The sequence below is a fragment of the Mercenaria mercenaria genome, chromosome 12, assembly GCF_021730395.1.
Source record: "Mercenaria mercenaria strain notata chromosome 12, MADL_Memer_1, whole genome shotgun sequence".
In the NCBI taxonomy this organism is placed as follows: Eukaryota; Metazoa; Mollusca; class Bivalvia; order Venerida; family Veneridae; genus Mercenaria; species Mercenaria mercenaria.
In genome coordinates this window covers 21739113-21757634 of record NC_069372.1, presented here as the reverse complement: position 1 = coordinate 21757634, position 18522 = coordinate 21739113, and the positions used below count along the sequence as shown (strand labels likewise).

General features: G+C 34.6%; 2 protein-coding genes across 2 annotated transcripts; one reads left to right on the top strand and one right to left on the bottom strand.

The window, feature by feature from the left end:
- The first annotated feature begins 7290 nt into the window (after positions 1-7290).
- Positions 7291-8717, top strand: LOC128547265 (uncharacterized). The gene is made up of 2 exons (XM_053519406.1): positions 7291-7375; positions 8001-8717. The coding sequence occupies exons 1-2, from the start codon at positions 7340-7342 to the stop codon at positions 8565-8567; spliced, it is 603 nt and encodes a 200-aa protein (XP_053375381.1). The 5' UTR covers positions 7291-7339; the 3' UTR covers positions 8568-8717.
- A 444-nt stretch (positions 8718-9161) lies between these two features.
- LOC123533179 (1-deoxyxylulose-5-phosphate synthase YajO-like) lies at positions 9162-16710 on the bottom strand. Its single transcript, XM_053519407.1, has 7 exons — positions 16568-16710; positions 15300-15453; positions 14635-14808; positions 14251-14348; positions 13385-13566; positions 9830-9969; positions 9162-9272 (listed from the first exon to the last, which is right to left on the bottom strand). Exons 1-7 carry the CDS (start codon positions 16708-16710, stop codon positions 9162-9164), a joined length of 1002 nt encoding a protein of 333 aa, XP_053375382.1.
- Positions 16711-18522: the final 1812 nt, after the last annotated feature.

The window sequence follows — 18522 nt, the reverse complement described above, 5'->3', positions numbered from 1 at the left end:
ATCTAGACAACATTAGAAGCTTAAAGAATATACAAATGGTTAAAAAAAACAATTATTTCTAATCCGCGCATCAAAACTCTAAACGAGGTATGGAAAAGCATTGGCTTACTATTAATAAAAGGCATCAGTATTGTAATTCTGTCTGCATGAAATTAAATACGTATAACAATCGAAAATGACATATAATGATAAAAGACATAATGTAACTACGGTGCCCCTAAAGTGACATGTTACACACATTTTTTCCAATTAGGTAATGTGAGACTTTTTTTATCGTTATATACATGAAAGATATTTGTTAAACAAATAACTGTATTTCGAAAAGAATTTAATATCTCGTTAAACAAAAATATACGGTTCAAAAAAACATATTTCTTCGTAAAATTAAACGAATAAACTTCTTTCATTATAAAGGCATAATCTAATTCGTTTAAATCGAAAAAATAAAATCAATACTAAATGGACAAAAGGTGTAAAAGACATTTAAGTATGTAAACCTTAAACATAACAAATTAGATAGAATTGAGGACATTACAAAAAAAAACAACGTCACGTACTGATAAAATGCGAGGTATTTGTATCTGTATTTAATTCACAAGGACGAATAACTTTTGCGCTATGAAAAGCGATCTTTCAAATATTTTAAACTGACTGAATAAATAATGTAGCAAAACCTTAGTTTGTATTTAGGATTTTTCTTCCTGGTATGTATGTTATTTTACGTTAAGCTGTTCAGTTGGTGCAAATCAATTTACAACCTATCTTCTGTGTAACCGCCCCGTTTCGCAGGCCTAATGTCACATATTTTTTCGGTGACAATATTTGAGCTGTCTTAACGGAAAAAAAATTCAAACAACACCAAATCACAGAAATCCGTTGAAGAAAGGTGAACAGCATTTGAAACATGTTTATTACTCTGCAAAACAATTGTCAGTTTATTGAATTCCGAAAAAGGACTGCATAAAGGGGTCGCACTTTCAGGCACTTCAACGTCTTTAAAAACTCACCATTTTCAAAGGACTGTTACATATCTTCGTTTTGATGCATTTGTAAAAATGTCCCAGTGCTAAAATTTCACAGCTAAGTGGAACGTAGATTTCCTGGGCAATTGTTTATTACTATTTCTTTACAAATGACGTTCTTTTTGAAATTGTATGAGGTGTGTGTGGTGGGGAGTCTACTTTTTGAGAATATTATAAGTATCCATGATACGGGACAGTACCGTAGAATGTGATATGGTTAGGTAGATTGTTGATAAAGATATTGTGCTTTTATCTATATTTCTGTATTTTGAATGATGATATACTTTTAAACCTTTATACAGTTAGCCTGTATGCATTTCTGCAAATTTAATTCAATTTACTTTAAACCTCGTAAGCTTACAGAACTTGAATGTGTCCAAAAATGATCTTATAATGAGTATTGCAATAATAAATAGGGGCAGCTAAGCGAAGCTTTGGTAAATTATTTCGACGCACTTGTAGTCATGTTAAATTTTAAGATAACATTGGGGGAAAATACCCAGGGATGAATCTGTGAGGGATATAGTAGCGTATTTGACCTTGAACATATTTACTTCCGGACTCGGGAGCGGTTCGTGTCATGGTTCTCGTCTTTTTCAAGGTAAATGCACAATATAGAACATTTAGATAATAGAATGGGTCTTTGTTACTAGGACTGATAACCTATTACATTATTATTACTTTTTCTAAATACTTTTCTAATCAGTAATCTGCGCAAAATGGTTAAACTTTTATCTAATCAGCGAGCAGAGCCATTTCGATAGGTATAACAAAAACAAATTGGTGTTTTAAAAATTAAAGGAACATTCACTTCTGCATAGTTTCCTTCCGTCAAGTGCAGTTTTGTTATAACCGGTTGTGTTTCTATACATGTATTAATTTTTCAAACGTGAAAACTGAAGAAAAGAATTTTACGTTTGTGTCTTTCTATGATTGAGGCTTTCTACACTTAGCTGCCCCTACGACAATACTTTTGTGCACTATACATTTGTATCCATTCTTCCACATGGACAGTTCGAATTCATTACTTTCAGAATAAAGCTTTCATTTTTTGTCGAGCCCGCTTGCGGAAGCGAAGACATAGTTGTCCAAATGGCTGTTCGGTGTATGTGCGTGCGTCCGTGCGTCGGTCCGGATTTGTTTCTCCGGACCATACCTTTGACATGCATGGAGCAATCTTGTTTATATTTGGCAAGAATGTTAACCTCAATGAGACGGAGTGTCACGCGCAGTTCCTATGTCAAAGGTCAAGGTCACACTTGGAGGTCAAAGGTTAAATTCAATAATGACTTTGTCCGGAGCATTAAAATTTTCTTCTTCATGCATTGAGGGATTTTGATGTAACTTGGCACACATGTTCACAACTATGTAACGGAGTGTCATGCGCAAGAACCAGGACCCTAGGTCTAAGGTCAAGATCACACTTAGAGGTCAAATGTCAGATACAAGAATGACTTTGTCCGGAGCATTTCTTTTTCATGCATGGAGGGATTTTGATGTAACTTGGCACAATTGTTCACAATCATGAGACGGAGTATTATGTGCAAGAACCTAGGATTTCTTCCCTTTGTTGTTACTATAAATAGCTTATATTGTTACTTTTTTATTACTGGTCGTAAGGAAAAATCAAGACCACTTTTCTGTAGTACAATATGCATGTTATATCCAATTTTGAGGTGTGTTTTGACCTATCTCTACCGGTAAGGATTTTTATGTGGACTTTTTTTTTAAAGATTTACTTCCCTCTGTTATTACTTTAAATAACTTATATTGTAACTTTTTGCAGTCAATTTTTATTTGGCATAAATGTTTGCCTCAATGAGACAGGGTGTCATGTGCAACTCCTAGTCCTTTTGACAGCTGGCGGGCTCGACATGTTACCCGTGGGCATCTAGTATTAACATCAAATTATTACATATAGGGAAATACGCACACTTCTTATACTCAGTAGTGACTTTTCATATTGAAATCGATCTTTACACGTGCTGAATAAAATAATAGCATTGGAGACTCTTCTGGGCATTCAACGTGCATAATATATTCAATGTAGAAATACACAAATGCAATATTCTTTTTATCTTCACACTTTTTCTACTGAAACAATGGATTGCCTTCATAGATAAGAGCAGTTCGACCAACGTTTTCTATACTTAAACCGACGTAACGGCATAGAAGATAATATATGAGTCTTTTCATATTGAATTTATTAAACGTGTTGAATAAAACAAATAAATGCATAGAGGATAATTGTTGGTTTCGGTGTAATATCACGTTATAATTTCACCGAGTGAGCACCAAAAGTGATATTTTCACGAGTGGCGCAGCCACGAGTGAAAATAACAACTTTTGGTGTTCACGAGTGAAATTACCGTGATATTACATCGATACCAACAATTTTTCTGTTTATTTTATGTCTAAAACTCTACTTTTGTTTTGTTTATTTCAATAAAATGTCGAAATTTGCGGGAAATTTTATCAGGAAGCATCGCAAAGATGACGTCATTTTAACGACGTCATCGTCATATTGTTTCCGGCTTTCAGTACACTCGGTAAACTTTTTGACGTTAATCCGGGTATCAGATTTGATAATTTTCACTGAGTGGCCAGTGAGTTTATCAGGATATAATTCACCGTTATATTTCGATAAACCACCGAAAAACATAAAATAAAGTCCAAGTAAATTCGACCAACGCCTATACTTAAAACGACGTCAACGTCAAAGCTTTATTATACTAGTATAATATCAAATATATGTAATATATATAGAGGATATTTGTTTGTTTGCAGTGAGATATCGAAATATATCATCACCGATAAGAGAGACAATTGAATATTTTCACGAAGGCGGAGCCTGAGTGAAAATATCAGAATTGTCTCCCTTATCGGTGATGATATATTTCGATATCTCACTGCAAACAAACAAATTTTCTTTTTATTTTATGCTAGCTTGTGAAGATCAACGAATTTTCTGTTTATTACGTGCATAAATCTTCATATAAATCCAATATTTTATGACGAAATTCGGATTTATTTAAGCTACCGTGTTACATATGATACATCCGCTAAATTACCATGGACACTTAGGCACATTAATATCGAATATTGGTGATTAGGATCATTAAATCAACACGACGCCATTTTGTTTTTAAAAACAAAAGGCGACAAACAAAAACTGCATTTAAATATTTTGTGTAAAAATACACAGTCCGTGGCTAACAGAGACATTGACAAATGCCGGTAGTTAAGTAGAAGCATAATTAAATCTTTTCGGGTCAATCCGTCAGTTCGTTGAATAACCGGAAGCGTGTTTTGTTTACCAAAACACAAGCTGAAGGTTAGATTAAAAAAAAAGAACACGAAAAATCTAAACAACTGTGGAATTGCGTATGTCCTTTGATAATCAAGCTGCAGATTTAAATATCATCATGGATTCAATAGAAATAGCTAGGAAATATTGATCTAGGAGCTGCATAGCGTAACAAAATGGATGGAAGTTGGAACACAACTGGCTGGGCTTGGAGTGGGAAAGTACTTCGACGAAAATGCTGGCATATTACGTAAGGTTGAGTTGATGTCTTGTGATAATTAACTAAGACAACAACCAACTAAATGTGCTGTCGCCAGTAAAATCTACCACACGATAGTGAACCAATGGAAAAAAGTAGAGGAAACACACATATATCTGTAGCTACATGAAATTATGGCAAGACCTAGCAACCAAGCTGACAAAGGTAACATTATTTCGTTTGCAAATTTAATTATATAGCTAGCCTGTTCTATATAGGATTGTCTAGCAGTTCATGACTCATGCATGGCTTGAGTATTAGTAAAATCCAGTAATTTTAAAGGCAGCAAAGGGAGGTAATTAACGAATATATATTTCAAGGGAGATAATTTATCTGGAAAAAAAGAAGTTCGGTACTGTGAGTGATATCGATTTATATCTCACTGCTATTTTCCAGTATTTCACCAATAAGCATAAAATAAATGGCTTTATTTCACATCCAAGACGTCAAACATGTAATAACAAATCTTATCATATACTTATATATATGCTTCCTGATAAAACCGAATAAATGTCTAATAGGAACAGCCATATTCCAAACAAATCAATCTCCAAAAACATAACACGACATCGTATGTATGGGTATATAGACGATACCTCTTTTGTAAAAAACGAAGCGCAACAACTATCTATTTATTATTCAGTCTTCATCTAGTAATGTTTAAATCGAAAAAATACATCCTCACTGCTTCAGAAGCCGTTTCGTTCGTGAGATTTGAATCATGGTACATTGTGATTTGAAATGTATAATCATTCGTCTTTTGGCATCAATGCTAACAGGCAAATAACTTTAGAATCTGAGAAAACTATATGTGAAACCTGTTCATACGGGTCAATATGTTATGACATGCTCGAGTTAAATGATACATGATATCTACACGTTATAACTGCTAAATTCATGTGAATACTTTAAGATTCAGAAAATAAAATTGTATGCTTTGTCCAAAAATTCAGTTCAATATATACGTCATTTATATAACTAAATATTCCAATTTAATATCGTTATTTATTTTCCATTAATCTATAGGTCAGTGGACTCCAAGATTCTTTAGGTCTGCATCGTAAGGCATATCACATTTTATCTACGTCGTACAAGCATACTATCAATTTATCTCAATATGTATTCTGTTGTTTTTTTTTGACAATACTCACAATCATGTTTTAAAATATGTTACAATTTTAATATCGCTTTTAAGCAAATTTGATAATTTTATCATTTTCCATTTGTATGGTATTTCATTGGGTGGAAGGATCCTGTTTTTCAATCTTCGTTAACTTTTATATCCTGTAAAGAATGTATCGTTTCCACTGGCAGTTATTATTCATCTGCATGTCTGTTAGAGAGTATGGCCCAGTTGTTCGAAACTTTAACCGGCTGTTAAACTAACCGCCGGTTAAATTTTGATTCAACTTATTATTCTTGGCGGGAAACAACACTTGCATGATGTTTTGATTTTACTGTTAATACTTTTTAGTGTTCATTATCCTTATGACATACATTTGTTTTTTCTAAATCTTCTAAAATGTCAAAATATTAGTACACTAAAAGATAATTGGCCGTTAGCTTAATCGCCTGTTGATATTGCGAACAACTTGGTCCTGGTAGTATCATGCTTGTTGCTGTTGTTTAAATCGACACTATCACTCATCAAAAGTTTTCACTTGTGTTAAGATCGAGTCTTCAGAAGTCAATTTCTCCGCAATTTGGAAATAACATGCATTGTTTTATTTGACAATGTCTTCCATATGAAGGGTTCTTTAATTTCTCCATTAGCATAAATAATAGAAATAGTTTTGATCTAATCCATGATGGAAATATAAAACAGTTGAAATAATGTAATTTCAATTTATTACCCAGTTGTAGTTCTTTTTTATCACAATGATATTACTACTATTTGTTGGTTACTTTAATTCAGGTCTACCCACAAATTCAATAAGTTGATTTTTTACAAAGTCAAATACAAGAAATCTATATCCGAATTTCGATAAAGAAATAGTTTGGAACTACTTTCCAGTTACATTTTCTTCCGTTTTGAAAGGCTTTATCCGCTTGATTTTCACTGCAATATCCAAAACCTGCTTGAGAGCCTCATTCATATTCCAGTTTGCCAATTCAAAAGTAGGAAGACAAAAAATTAGTGAAACACCTTTGAATGTAAAGAGTCTGTTTTCGTAAACGAGAAAAAAAAACTGATGTCATCCTCCAAAAAATCCCGAAGCTTATCATGATGGTTTAATAATATTGCTACAAATGTTTTGACGCATTAATCATAACAAACCGATAACTTCTCAAAACCTTGAAGCGTCAGTAAAGGACAGCGGTTCAGAAGATAATTATTTTAGTTCAATGGCTAAAGACTTTATAATAATACTAACCGCTAATTTCAAAACACTTAAAAGTACAATAACACAAGTTGTTGCCAATTTGCTAAATTCATTTACAAATGGTATTAATTCAAGTGAGATTAAAGAAAAGATATTTTCAAATCGAAACCAATCTCTTCCAATGTCAGTTTTTTGGGGGAAGATTTTTTTTTATTTAATTGGAACATTCAATCCTTAAAACTATTTTAATCTCTTCTTTGATAGTATATTGTTATACTGTGTTCTTTTTAATCACTGCGGAAGCGGTCAGTTGACCGGTGTTTTGTTGTGCCTCATTTTCGAATTCTTCTAACCATATATAAGGGAACCTCATCTATCATTTTTCTGCAGAAGTCAGGATTATACAAGAGAACTATATATTTGAACCATGGTTAACAGAATTTATGTTACTTTACTTGCCGTGGTGAGATCCTTTTCTTTTTTTATAGTGATACGTTCATGTTCGCGAATAAAAGCCATTTCTTAATTTAACCGTTACCCAGCTAAATTTCGAAAATGGCCTGGTCCATCATTCAATTTCGGCAGTACCACTTCTTATTCAAAGGGGTATTCACTGAAAATTTACTGACTGAATAGCGAACAGTGCAGACCATGATCAGTCTGTATGGATGTGCAGGCTGATCTTGGTCTGCCAATCACTTGCCGCCAGCAGGCTAAAGGTTAATGTCACTGACAACAATACTTTTTTATTTTATTTATTTATCTTTTTAGCACAACATCAAAGTTGCATGGCAAATGGTAACCATCTAACATTTATACATATTTCTATCTGTGTTAGTACAGTTAAGTTAAAGGTAATAAGTCAAATCGAAACATTACAAAATATGACTTTTGTTATACTACTGTGTTGATTATATTCTAACATGCTTTAAAAGCTTTTGAGCTGTGACTATATAAAACATTATTTATTTTCAAATAAATAACTTTATAGCGGCACGACGAAACTGTAGGAGTTATCCGGAATACGGACGGCTAACTTAGCTATTGTAACGAAGTGTTTATATCACGATGCTATTTTCTGTATTCAGGTGTGTCATTTATGGAGGATACATGGATCATATATCCCGCCTGGATCACTTACCAATCAGTGTCAAGAAAACGATGACGCTGTTGAGGATGCAATGGAAAAGCTGGCAACATTCTATACTTTGTCAAGTTTTAATACAACTATGTATGCGCCACAAAGCAATTCACTCCGAGTCGACATGGAGGAATACAACAATATTCGCACATTCTGTAGCAACTTCAGATCCAAATTTCAAACCATTCTTGATTTCAAATTCTTAGGTGATTCTGTCAGGTTTTCAACAAGTCACCTCTCAACGTGCCCATGGGTTTTAGTAGATACTTATGATGAGAACAGACTTCCCAAGGTCATACCGCAGGCTAAATGCGTGTGCAATCGGTGCCTACAAAAGATTTCTAGTAGTGGTGACGTTCAGTATATTCCGAGGTTAGGCCGATGTAAACCGGTTATGACGTCAGTGATGACTGTCAGACGGCAGTGTAACGTAGATTCTGGATTCTATGAATACACAGCAAAAGCTGAGAAAATAGCTGTCGGGTGCACGTGTACTAGTCCTGTTCATGTTTGACGAACTGTGATTTTTAAACAGTTGTTTATTGAATAGAAATGTAGGTTTTGAAGGGACGCAATTGCTTTTCATCACTTTAAATATAAACACTTTTATTTTTAAACCAGATCTATATTAAAACTAGTTTTAATTCACCATCGTCACATTAAAATTATATCAAATATGTGTAACTTATTATATATTAAGCCCTTTGTGGTCCACGTACATGCTACAACATAACAGAACCACAGGAGATATACAACGTAATGAACATGTAAACAAAATATGTGTAAGCAATAATGATGTAATAATTTTTTTTTCTAATTGTTATTGTTATTATTTTTTTTTTATTATTATTATTATTTTTATTATTATTATTAATAATATTATTATTCAAAAGCTTTGCGTCTGAAGTACAACACTTACATTTAGACTACCAGAATACACATTATCTAAACGGAATGGCAAATTTTAAACTATTTTCTTATCAAACATTTTGGAAATGGGAAATGAAAAAATCTAATACATACAAGCACTTTTGCCTTATAGATATAGGTACAATAGGCATAGACGAATTCAAGGTTTTGCCTAAGTATGCCTATAGACAACTGTTTTTCATATTTTATTTGACCTATTAAAAGCGTTTGTTCTGAAGCTGCTGGGGCGCCATATGGTATTGTATGGGTACAAATTTACTCTTGGACTGGCTTCATCCAGACGTGACATCTACAAAAAACAAAATAAATAAGAGAAATAAACTGTAACTTCTATGTCATATTCTATCTGTGCTAGCACGTAACAATACCCTTTGTGAATCTTTAGGGTCTAAGTAAAAAGGCGAGGATGCTTGTTATAAACTATTTTTATAATATAATAAAACAAAATTGAAAATAAAAGGGCAGAAATGGTAAATCTATAAAAGAAAGTAGTGCCAAAACATTTGTTTTCATTTTTAAAACATGTTTTATTAATTATCACGATAACGGTGTGGCCGCTGTAAAAAGTATCCCTGTATTTGGACTAAGTGTTATTATTTTTTTTGATCCTCTTGGATCACGGTGAAAATTCATGTTTTTACTGTGATAGCTTTCTGCGTTACTGTAATAAAATTCCGCCTAAACCAGTGCTAGGGGGCGTGAGAGGTGTTGCACATTTCATTACCTCTCATGAACAGACTAGATCAATAGGAGTCTGTTATTATGTGTTTTGGTTGCGGTCATTGCTTCTTTGCTTCACATATTTTAAAGAAACAAAATCTTGTACAACTGTCGTCATACACTTACTTCTTCGTCTGAAAGCGACCACCCAGTACTTGCTCCCATATTATCTTCAAGCTGTTTCAAAGATGTAGCACCAATTATAACTGAACAGACAACATCTTTCTGTAGAAGCCAGCGGAGGGACACTTGGGGCACAGTCTTACCTGGAATAACAAAGCAAGTATGAACTAAGGTATTTCAATCGTACATAAGGAATTCTACAATTTTATATAAAACTTCTTTTAAATTTCAGGAAGGCTGATTTTTATGACTATATCTTCACTAAAATAGTTGATTTTAAGATACTAGCGGCCATTTGACTCAAAATTTTACATGCAAATTTTCATAAAAATAAAAGATGACTAAGTGGTAACAATAAAGTCAATAAATTTGTCATAATTATGTTTTAAATATCTATGTGAACATATGCAAGTTAAAGGATGTGCATTTCACTACCTGTTTTATGCCTTTATTCGATATTTTTCTATGACAAAATTCTGCAATTTTACGTGCAGTCAAACTCAATATATATTCAATACATTTCAAAGATAATTACAGCCAATTGTAAAGCAGACTGTGAAGAATAAAGCCTTCAGAAATTATTTTGAAATTTTACCTGATTACTGAATTATACACAAAAATCCCAACACCATCAATTTATCCAATTTGTGTTATCTGTTCACACATAAATTACATGTATATAAATAGGTGATATTATAGGATTATATATAGGTTTACCTGGCTACCTGTGGTCAGTAATGCATGTACAAACAACATTTTAAATTAAATTTACATGGGGTTGTCTTTTTGTGTCTAATGCAATAACCAGGAAAAATTTCGACAATAAAATTCCTTAAGAGTTTGCAGTATACATATTGTACTATGAAATTAACTGAATTTTGTCTTTGTAATATTTTTTATATTGGAGTTTGACTGCACATAAAATTTCAATATTTTGGGGTAAACTTTCGGTCTAAACGAGACTCAAACATTTTACAAGCAGCATATGTACTATAAATCATCATATGCTTCTTATGTTGATGATAATTTGACCAGCTGTTAAGGCTTTAGTGCAATTTTCAAGAGAAAAATACTCGGCCTGAAAATATGAACTGATACTGAGTTGTGACTGTGGCAATGCCTTAACTGTAGAATATCCACTTCAAATGAATTTAACTTGACTAAAATATATACAAGCAGTGTCTGTAGTGCTACATTCACAATGTACCCTTATCATGCTGAACATTGATTCTGCCTTTGCGACCAGTGCAGGTCAGGATCAGCCTGCAGATCCGTGCAGTCTGATCATAATCTGCATTGTTCGCCAGTCAGTCAGTAACTTTTTGGTACGCACACCTTTTAACAGTTAATCGTACTGTCTAAATTGAAAGATGGACAAGTTAATTTTAGAAAATCAGCAGGGTAAGGGTTAAATGTCATGTAAGATAGTCAATTGTTTTAGCGGTTGTACACATGTATTACTTACGTGCTTAAACATACATGTATTAAGGTATTGGACCCGTAATAGAGTACCTCCTTTTTGAAGAGTATTCAATTCCTACCATAAACCTACTTTGACTGCAATTTTCAGGGGGGCGTAGGTTCAAGCCCCGCTGGAACCAAAATTTTTTTTTCTCTATTTTCCTTTTTTTGTAGTAAGTTTTTACTTCTTTCAAGTCTTATTATGGATGTATTGTTCAAAAGTGGAAAATTTTCATTTTATAAGTGATTTCTTACTGTTCAAAGTGATTTTAACTCTGAATCAGGAGGGGTAGAGTTAGACATCTTTAAAAATACTAAGTTACATGCGGTAAAAGTTCTCTATTTCGCCTTCATTCTTTAGATTACATATTGTGGAAGAAACTCAGGTAGGTTTTACTTCTGCCCCAAGGTTATTTTTGAATGAAGTGAGCAAAATTCAAAATAGACCCACAAGATTCGACCTTAATTTTTCAATGTTGGAGTTAGAATTCTGTCTCATTAAATCTATTTACTTGAGGCACCTTAGAAAAAATGATATTTACATTTTTATTTTGTGTTTTTTAATTGTTTAACAATAGTTTGATCTGTCTTTTATAATATTTAATGCTGTAATGAATTCTCTGCAAACGTTTTAGATAGTGGCCATCACATTGAAATTTGTCTCTACTTGAGCTTGAGGAAATACCATAAAAAATACAAAATTTACAAAAAACGGCACGGTAAAAGTTGTTTAAAATTCATATTTTCAAATATCAGTTTGGGTCTGATATATCTTTTAAAGTTCCATAATGCTTTAAATTTTATATAAGCCGCGCCATGAGAAAACCAACATAGTGTATTTGCGACCAGCATGGATCCAGACCAGCCTACGCTTTCAAAGCCTATTGCAATTAGAGAAACCATCAGCGAACAGCATGGATCCTGACCAGACTGCGCGGATGCGCAGGCTGGTCTGGATCCATGCTGGTCGCAAATGCACTATGTTGGTTTTCTCATGGCGCGGCTCAAAATAAAAACTGATAGAGCAGTTGTCCAAATAGAGATTATGTATAATTACAGGGAAATTAAAGTAATACTTACAATATTGCACATGAACTCATACAATTAGATCTATAAAGGGAGCTAATAAAATAAAAGTGGATTTAATAAAACTTACTACTGTGTTAATCAATATTCAAACCTTTGAAAAATATTGGAGAAACCAATAACAGAAAATAGGATTTAACTAGAAATTAATACATTTTATGTTCGTAACAAACAATGCGACAGCCACAATATAAACAAGATGGCCCTAGGTCGCTCACCTGAGAAATAATCAAGGCGATCATTTTGACCAAAATTTATAAAGATCAATTGAAAAATACAGTCTCTATGGCATACACAAGGTCTCTCTTTAATTTGACCTAGTGACCTAGTTTTTGACCCCAAATGACCCATTTTCGAGGCAATCACTCTGGCCAAATTCCATGAAGATCAATTGAAAAATACAGCCTCTATCGCATACACAAGTTTTTTTCTCTAATTTAACCTAGTGACCTAGGTTTTGATCCCAGATAACCCATTTTCGAACTCGGCCTAGATTTCACCAAGGTAATCATTCTGACCAAAATTCATGAAGGATAATTGAAAATACAGTCTCTATCGCATACACAAGGTTTTTCTTTGATTTTACCTACTGACCTAGTTTTTGACCCCAGATGACTCATTTTCGAACTCTACCTAGATTTCATCAAGGTTATCATTCTGACCAAAATTCATGAAGACTTATTGAAAAATCCAGCCTCTAGCGCATACACAAGGTTTTTCTTTGATCTGACCCAGTGACCTAGTTTTTGACCCCAGATAACCCGTTTTCAAACTCGGCCTAGATTTTATCAAGGTAATCATTCTGACCAAATTTCATAAAGATCAGTTGAAAAATACAGCCTCTATCGCATACACAAGCTAAATGTTGACAGACGACAGACAGACAGACAGACAGACGACAGACGACAGACAGACAGACAGACGACGGACGCCGGACATCGAGCGATCACAAAAACTCACCTGAGCACTGCTCAGGTGAGCTAACAAAGGCATTATGACCCTTTAACTTACCATGATTTTTCGCTATGTCCTTCATTATATCCATCAGATTCCAGTATCCTTCATCATCGTTATATTTGCTCCAAGCAGGTGCTGCTTGCATGGCCTTAGATTCGTCTTGATGGACAAATCCTATCCTGCTTCCCTTTGCGTCTGGAGTTTTATTTCTCTCAAACTTGCCTGTTAGAACCCCACTGTTAAAAATAAAAGGTTTTGGTAACAACTCATTTGGCAATGTACACATCATAAGGGGGAGTAACTATGTGGAACATTGGTATAGTTATAGTTGATGTGTATACTTAGTTTGCTTAATTGAGACTAAAGCCCATTTTAAGAGTTTGGGACTGAATTTTGTATCATTTGTACACTGAACGACCGCAAAAAATAACGAAACCAAAATTTCTAACTAGATTTTTTTCAATGGTGTGAGCGCACGCCTAAACCGAAAAAAAGAAGAAAATTTGTGTTTCTGAAAAAAAAGGAGCGGAAAATTACCAATAAACAATTTCCTAATTTGGTTAGATCTTAAATATATTAAAAACTACTATAAATTATTTCTTAACCTTTAGCCTGCTGGCGGCAAGTGATGCTGCCTTTGCGACGGGCAGGCTGATCTTGGTCTGCAACTGTGTGCTATTCAGTGAGTAAATTTTAGTGAACATCCCTATGAATAATAAGTGGTACTGTCCAAATTGAATGATGGATTTGTCCAGTGATAAAGGTTAATTCAACGAGCGATATTCTTTACGTTTACAAACTCTACAGCACCCTTACGCTTCCTGTTTTAGATGATAAAAAATATGTTCACCGTATGATCTTTGACGTAACTTAAAAAAATAATTGCAGAATGAGCTAAAAATTGTCGAATGAGCACATACCCTTTCAGAGGACTCCATGGTAACACACCAATACCTTCATTTGCACAGACCATGAATTCTTCAAACTCAGATTGACGCGCAAGTAAATTGTACTGTTGCTGAAATAAGAAAAGAGAAAACTGTCTTCTTGATAAAATACGTAAAAGTGCTGCATTATGTTATTATTACGAATAATAACACTACATTTTACAGGAAGTAGCATAAGTTGTTGTCGTTACTGTAGCATAAGTCGTAGTGATAGGAGCAGCAGATCCTCAAAATACTAAAATCCACTGAACTCAAGCAGTAAAAAAGGCAAAAGACATGTAAGTATAGTATTTACATCAGCAAAATATGCCTGATTTTTATTACAATATACATTTATTTGACAAGTTACTTGCTAACTTGAAGTGAAACACAGGAGTTCAGACCCATCATCTCAATTTTGTCGACAATTTTCTGCATTTGCCAGCCACAAACGTTACAGACACCAAAATATCGTATTTTCCCGCATCTCACGAGATCGTCAAATGTCCGCAATGTCTCTTCAATTGGTGTAGCGTTATCCCAAGCATGCGACTGGAAAACAAGATTAATAAAACGATATTTGGTGTATATTTGTACAGTTCTAAAACATTATATCTTTTTTGGTCTACTGCGAATGTTTATATAAACCCTTAGCCTGCTGGCGGCAAATGATTCTGCCTTTGCGACCAGTGCAGACCAAGATCAGCCTGCACATCCGTGCAGTCTGATCATGGTCTGCACTGCTCGCTATTCAGTCAGTAAATTTTCAGTGAAAACCCCTTTGAATAATAAGTGGTACTGTCCAAATTGAAAGATGGACCAGTCCATTATAGAAATATAGCAGGGTAAGGGTTAAAGACCACAAACTGACCGGTACCGGATAGCGTGTTGAATCACTGTATGTTGTTTACTATCAGAGGTAAAAAGTTGGGCCTTTTGCTAGGTTCAAGTTCGAAAGGCCGTTGCTAACAATTAAACATGCATGAAAAGTTTCAATTTTAGATATATATGGTAGCTGTTTTAATCTATGTTCATGCTTTTACCTGCATAAGGTCGATGTAATTGGTCTGAAGTCGTCCTAGACTTTCTTCGCAACTTTCTACAATATGTCGTCTGCTAAGACCAACTTTGTTCACATTATTTAAATCCACCTCGAACCTAACTTTAGTTGCTAGGACAATATTGCTACGATCTTGTCTGTAACAAAAAAAAAAGACATATCATATCATTATTCCCGCCATTCTAATTTTGTCCTGGTATGGGTATAATGCGTGCTGTTTCATCTATGTCAGGCGAATGTCTTTTTACTCAAAACCATTTTACTCAATAACATACATCGTAGTCGTAAAATTAACGTCATACCACTTGCATAGGACAACCGGCCCATAGAAATAGAAAAGTTCGTGCCAAGAACGCAGCCTTCCAAAAGGAAAATTCTACAGCGGTGCACGTATGTGTGGACGATAGATATATCACAACTTAATTCAGAACGGCACTTTAAACTTTAGCCTGCTGGCGGTAAGTGAGTCTGCCTTTGCGACCAGTGCAGGCCAAGATGAGCCTGTCCCACTCTGGCTAAAGTACTTGATCTTCTAAACGAAGATCTGAGAATGGCCCATTCACATTCGTCCTCTGTATATTTTGGATTTCCGATATTGCTATTTTTATTTTCGCAAATGTATTTTTATTTGAACCAGTCAGACGACTTGTTTCAACAAGCATTTGACTGACCCATCAAAATAGCGTCGAATGTCAAAGGGTGAGAAAAATGTGCAATCAGTCCGGGGCTCGAACCCGAGACCCCTCGCTTACAGGGCGAGTGCCCTACCGACTGAGCTAACCGCCGGCTGTCTGACACCTTACGTGACCAAGTCCGTACCGTGACATATAATTTCTCTCAAAACTCAAGGGTGTAGTCGCAATATGGTCGTCATAAGAATTGTAAATATGAAAAACCCAGGCTAAATATGGATATTTTAAACTTCTACTTTCACATATAAAATGTTGTAAGTAAGGCTCTGATTGGCTAGCGGAAAGGTCGTCAGAACGAGGCTATCAATAGCACGTCTTCAGATCAAATGTGCGTAGTGTTAATTGAAGATGTACTTTAGTCAGCTTGAGTCTGCCTTACTGTGCAGGCTCATCTTGATCTGCATGCACTGTTCGCTATTCAGTCAGTAAATTTTCAGTGAACACCTCTTTAAATAATAAATGGGTCCGCCCAAACTGAATGATGAACCAGACCATTTTAGAAATTTAGCAGGGTAAAGGTTAAGATGTTCTAAATAGGATATAAAGGCATAAGTCTTACTTTTTAAGCCAGTTTCCGACCACTCTCTCTGAAGCACCAAGTCCATAAACATTGGCAGTGTCCAAGAAATTGCCTCCTAGCTCAGCATATCTGTCCATTATCTTATGTGACATTTCTTCATTTAGCTGAGTAGGAACTGGCATTACCTTTGAATTATATATTATGTATATTTATATGTTTCATGAAGTTTATCAAAATGATACAAAGCACGAGGTCGACCGAAAATCTTTATTGACCATGAGCAGTCAATATATGTATAAAAAGTGTAAATTTTATATTTTCAAAGCACAGTCATTTGGTACAAAGTATTTAAAAATACAACAAAAGTTCTGCACGTTTGATAAGCCGGTGTAATGAAGTATTTCGACCCCCATAGAATAATGACCCCCCGGTCATAATTCTATAGAAAAAGTGACCCCCCGGTCATAGTATTATGACCTCCAAATCATAGTACTATGACTCCCCCACGTGAAGTAAACTGAACCTCACGAAAAATATTGACTCCCATAAAAAAAACGACCCCCGGTCATTTGGTCAAATTTAGTGATAACTCATGTATCTAAGGCTAAATTGCTGCATTTTATGCCACACTCGGGGGAGGGGGGCATATAGATTTGCGCTTGTCCGTCCGTCCATCCTTCCGTTTGACCATTAGCCCCAGATACCATCACTTGACACAGAAATCAGAGCATTCCGCAACGGGAAAAGGGATTCTATTTCTAGAAGCTGTATCTTGCTGTATACATTTTTTCAGGAAAATAACAATTCGCAATACGTTCACAAAACACACCAGTGTTAATAATCCCTGCAAACTTCGGTATGAAGTAATTCTTCAGAAGAAAACTGCACAAGAAACTGCTAGCATAGAACTTAGTATTAATAGAAGTTGCAATACTTAGCAGTGGCAGTAAAGTACGGTAGCGGCAACAATAGAAAATAGTAGTAGTAGTAGTAGTAGTAGTAGTAGTAGTGGCAGTGGTAGTGGCAGTTGCAGTAGCAGCAGCAGCAGCAGCAGCAGCAGAGGAATAAGTGACAGCAACAACAGCAGCAGGAGAAGAAGTGGTAGATGTACAAGACATATTCGTGGTATAGTGGTATCAGTAGTAGCAGTTGTAGAAGTAGTAGTAGAAGTAGTAGTAGTAGTAGTAGAAGAAGAAGAAGAAGTACATGTAGTAATAGCAACAGAAGTAGCGGCAGCAGTAGTACAATCAAAATGTTAACTATTGGCAATGGAGGGTATTAGAGTTGTAGATCTAGTAAAATTTTCTGTTATGTTTTGTGGGGATCACTTTTTAATAGATATTACTCACGCTAAAGCTGTGAGTAAATCAGTTATTCTCTAATCTCAATTACCTTCAACAAGACAAAAAAGAAACAATAAAAGTAAGAATAAGGTATATAATTGGCAGCATATACGTGTACAATTGTTCGCGAAGTAAATTCATATTTCAACAATCGATGAAATGTTCTTCGTACGGTTCCAAGCGATCTAGTATCCGGGTAAATTTGAACTGAAACGAGACTAAAAGTAAATTTAATCATGTTGTTAAGATAAATGTTTCAAGTTTGCGTAAAACACAGGCGTGAATAATCAATAAAATCTCTAATTTTATCTGGTGTTTAAGAGATACAACCAAAATTGTAGCTTTACAACTAACAATCGGAGTGATTTACTTAGAAAAAACAAACACACATTATATGTATTCAAAACTTAACATAACATGCTTAGAATAGTAAACATAAACCAAAAACAACATTTATTTTATAATAAAATAAACTAATATTCTAGACAAGTACTTTTCATGCCAGTTTGCAAGCTATAATTAAAATACAAGCACAACATACATCATGGGAGGGCGGGCGGGTACAGACTGTTTGCTGCCAATCATAAACCTCGAGTGGTGAGAACAATACCCGTTCACACTTATATACGCCGAAATATTTCACGAAATTCA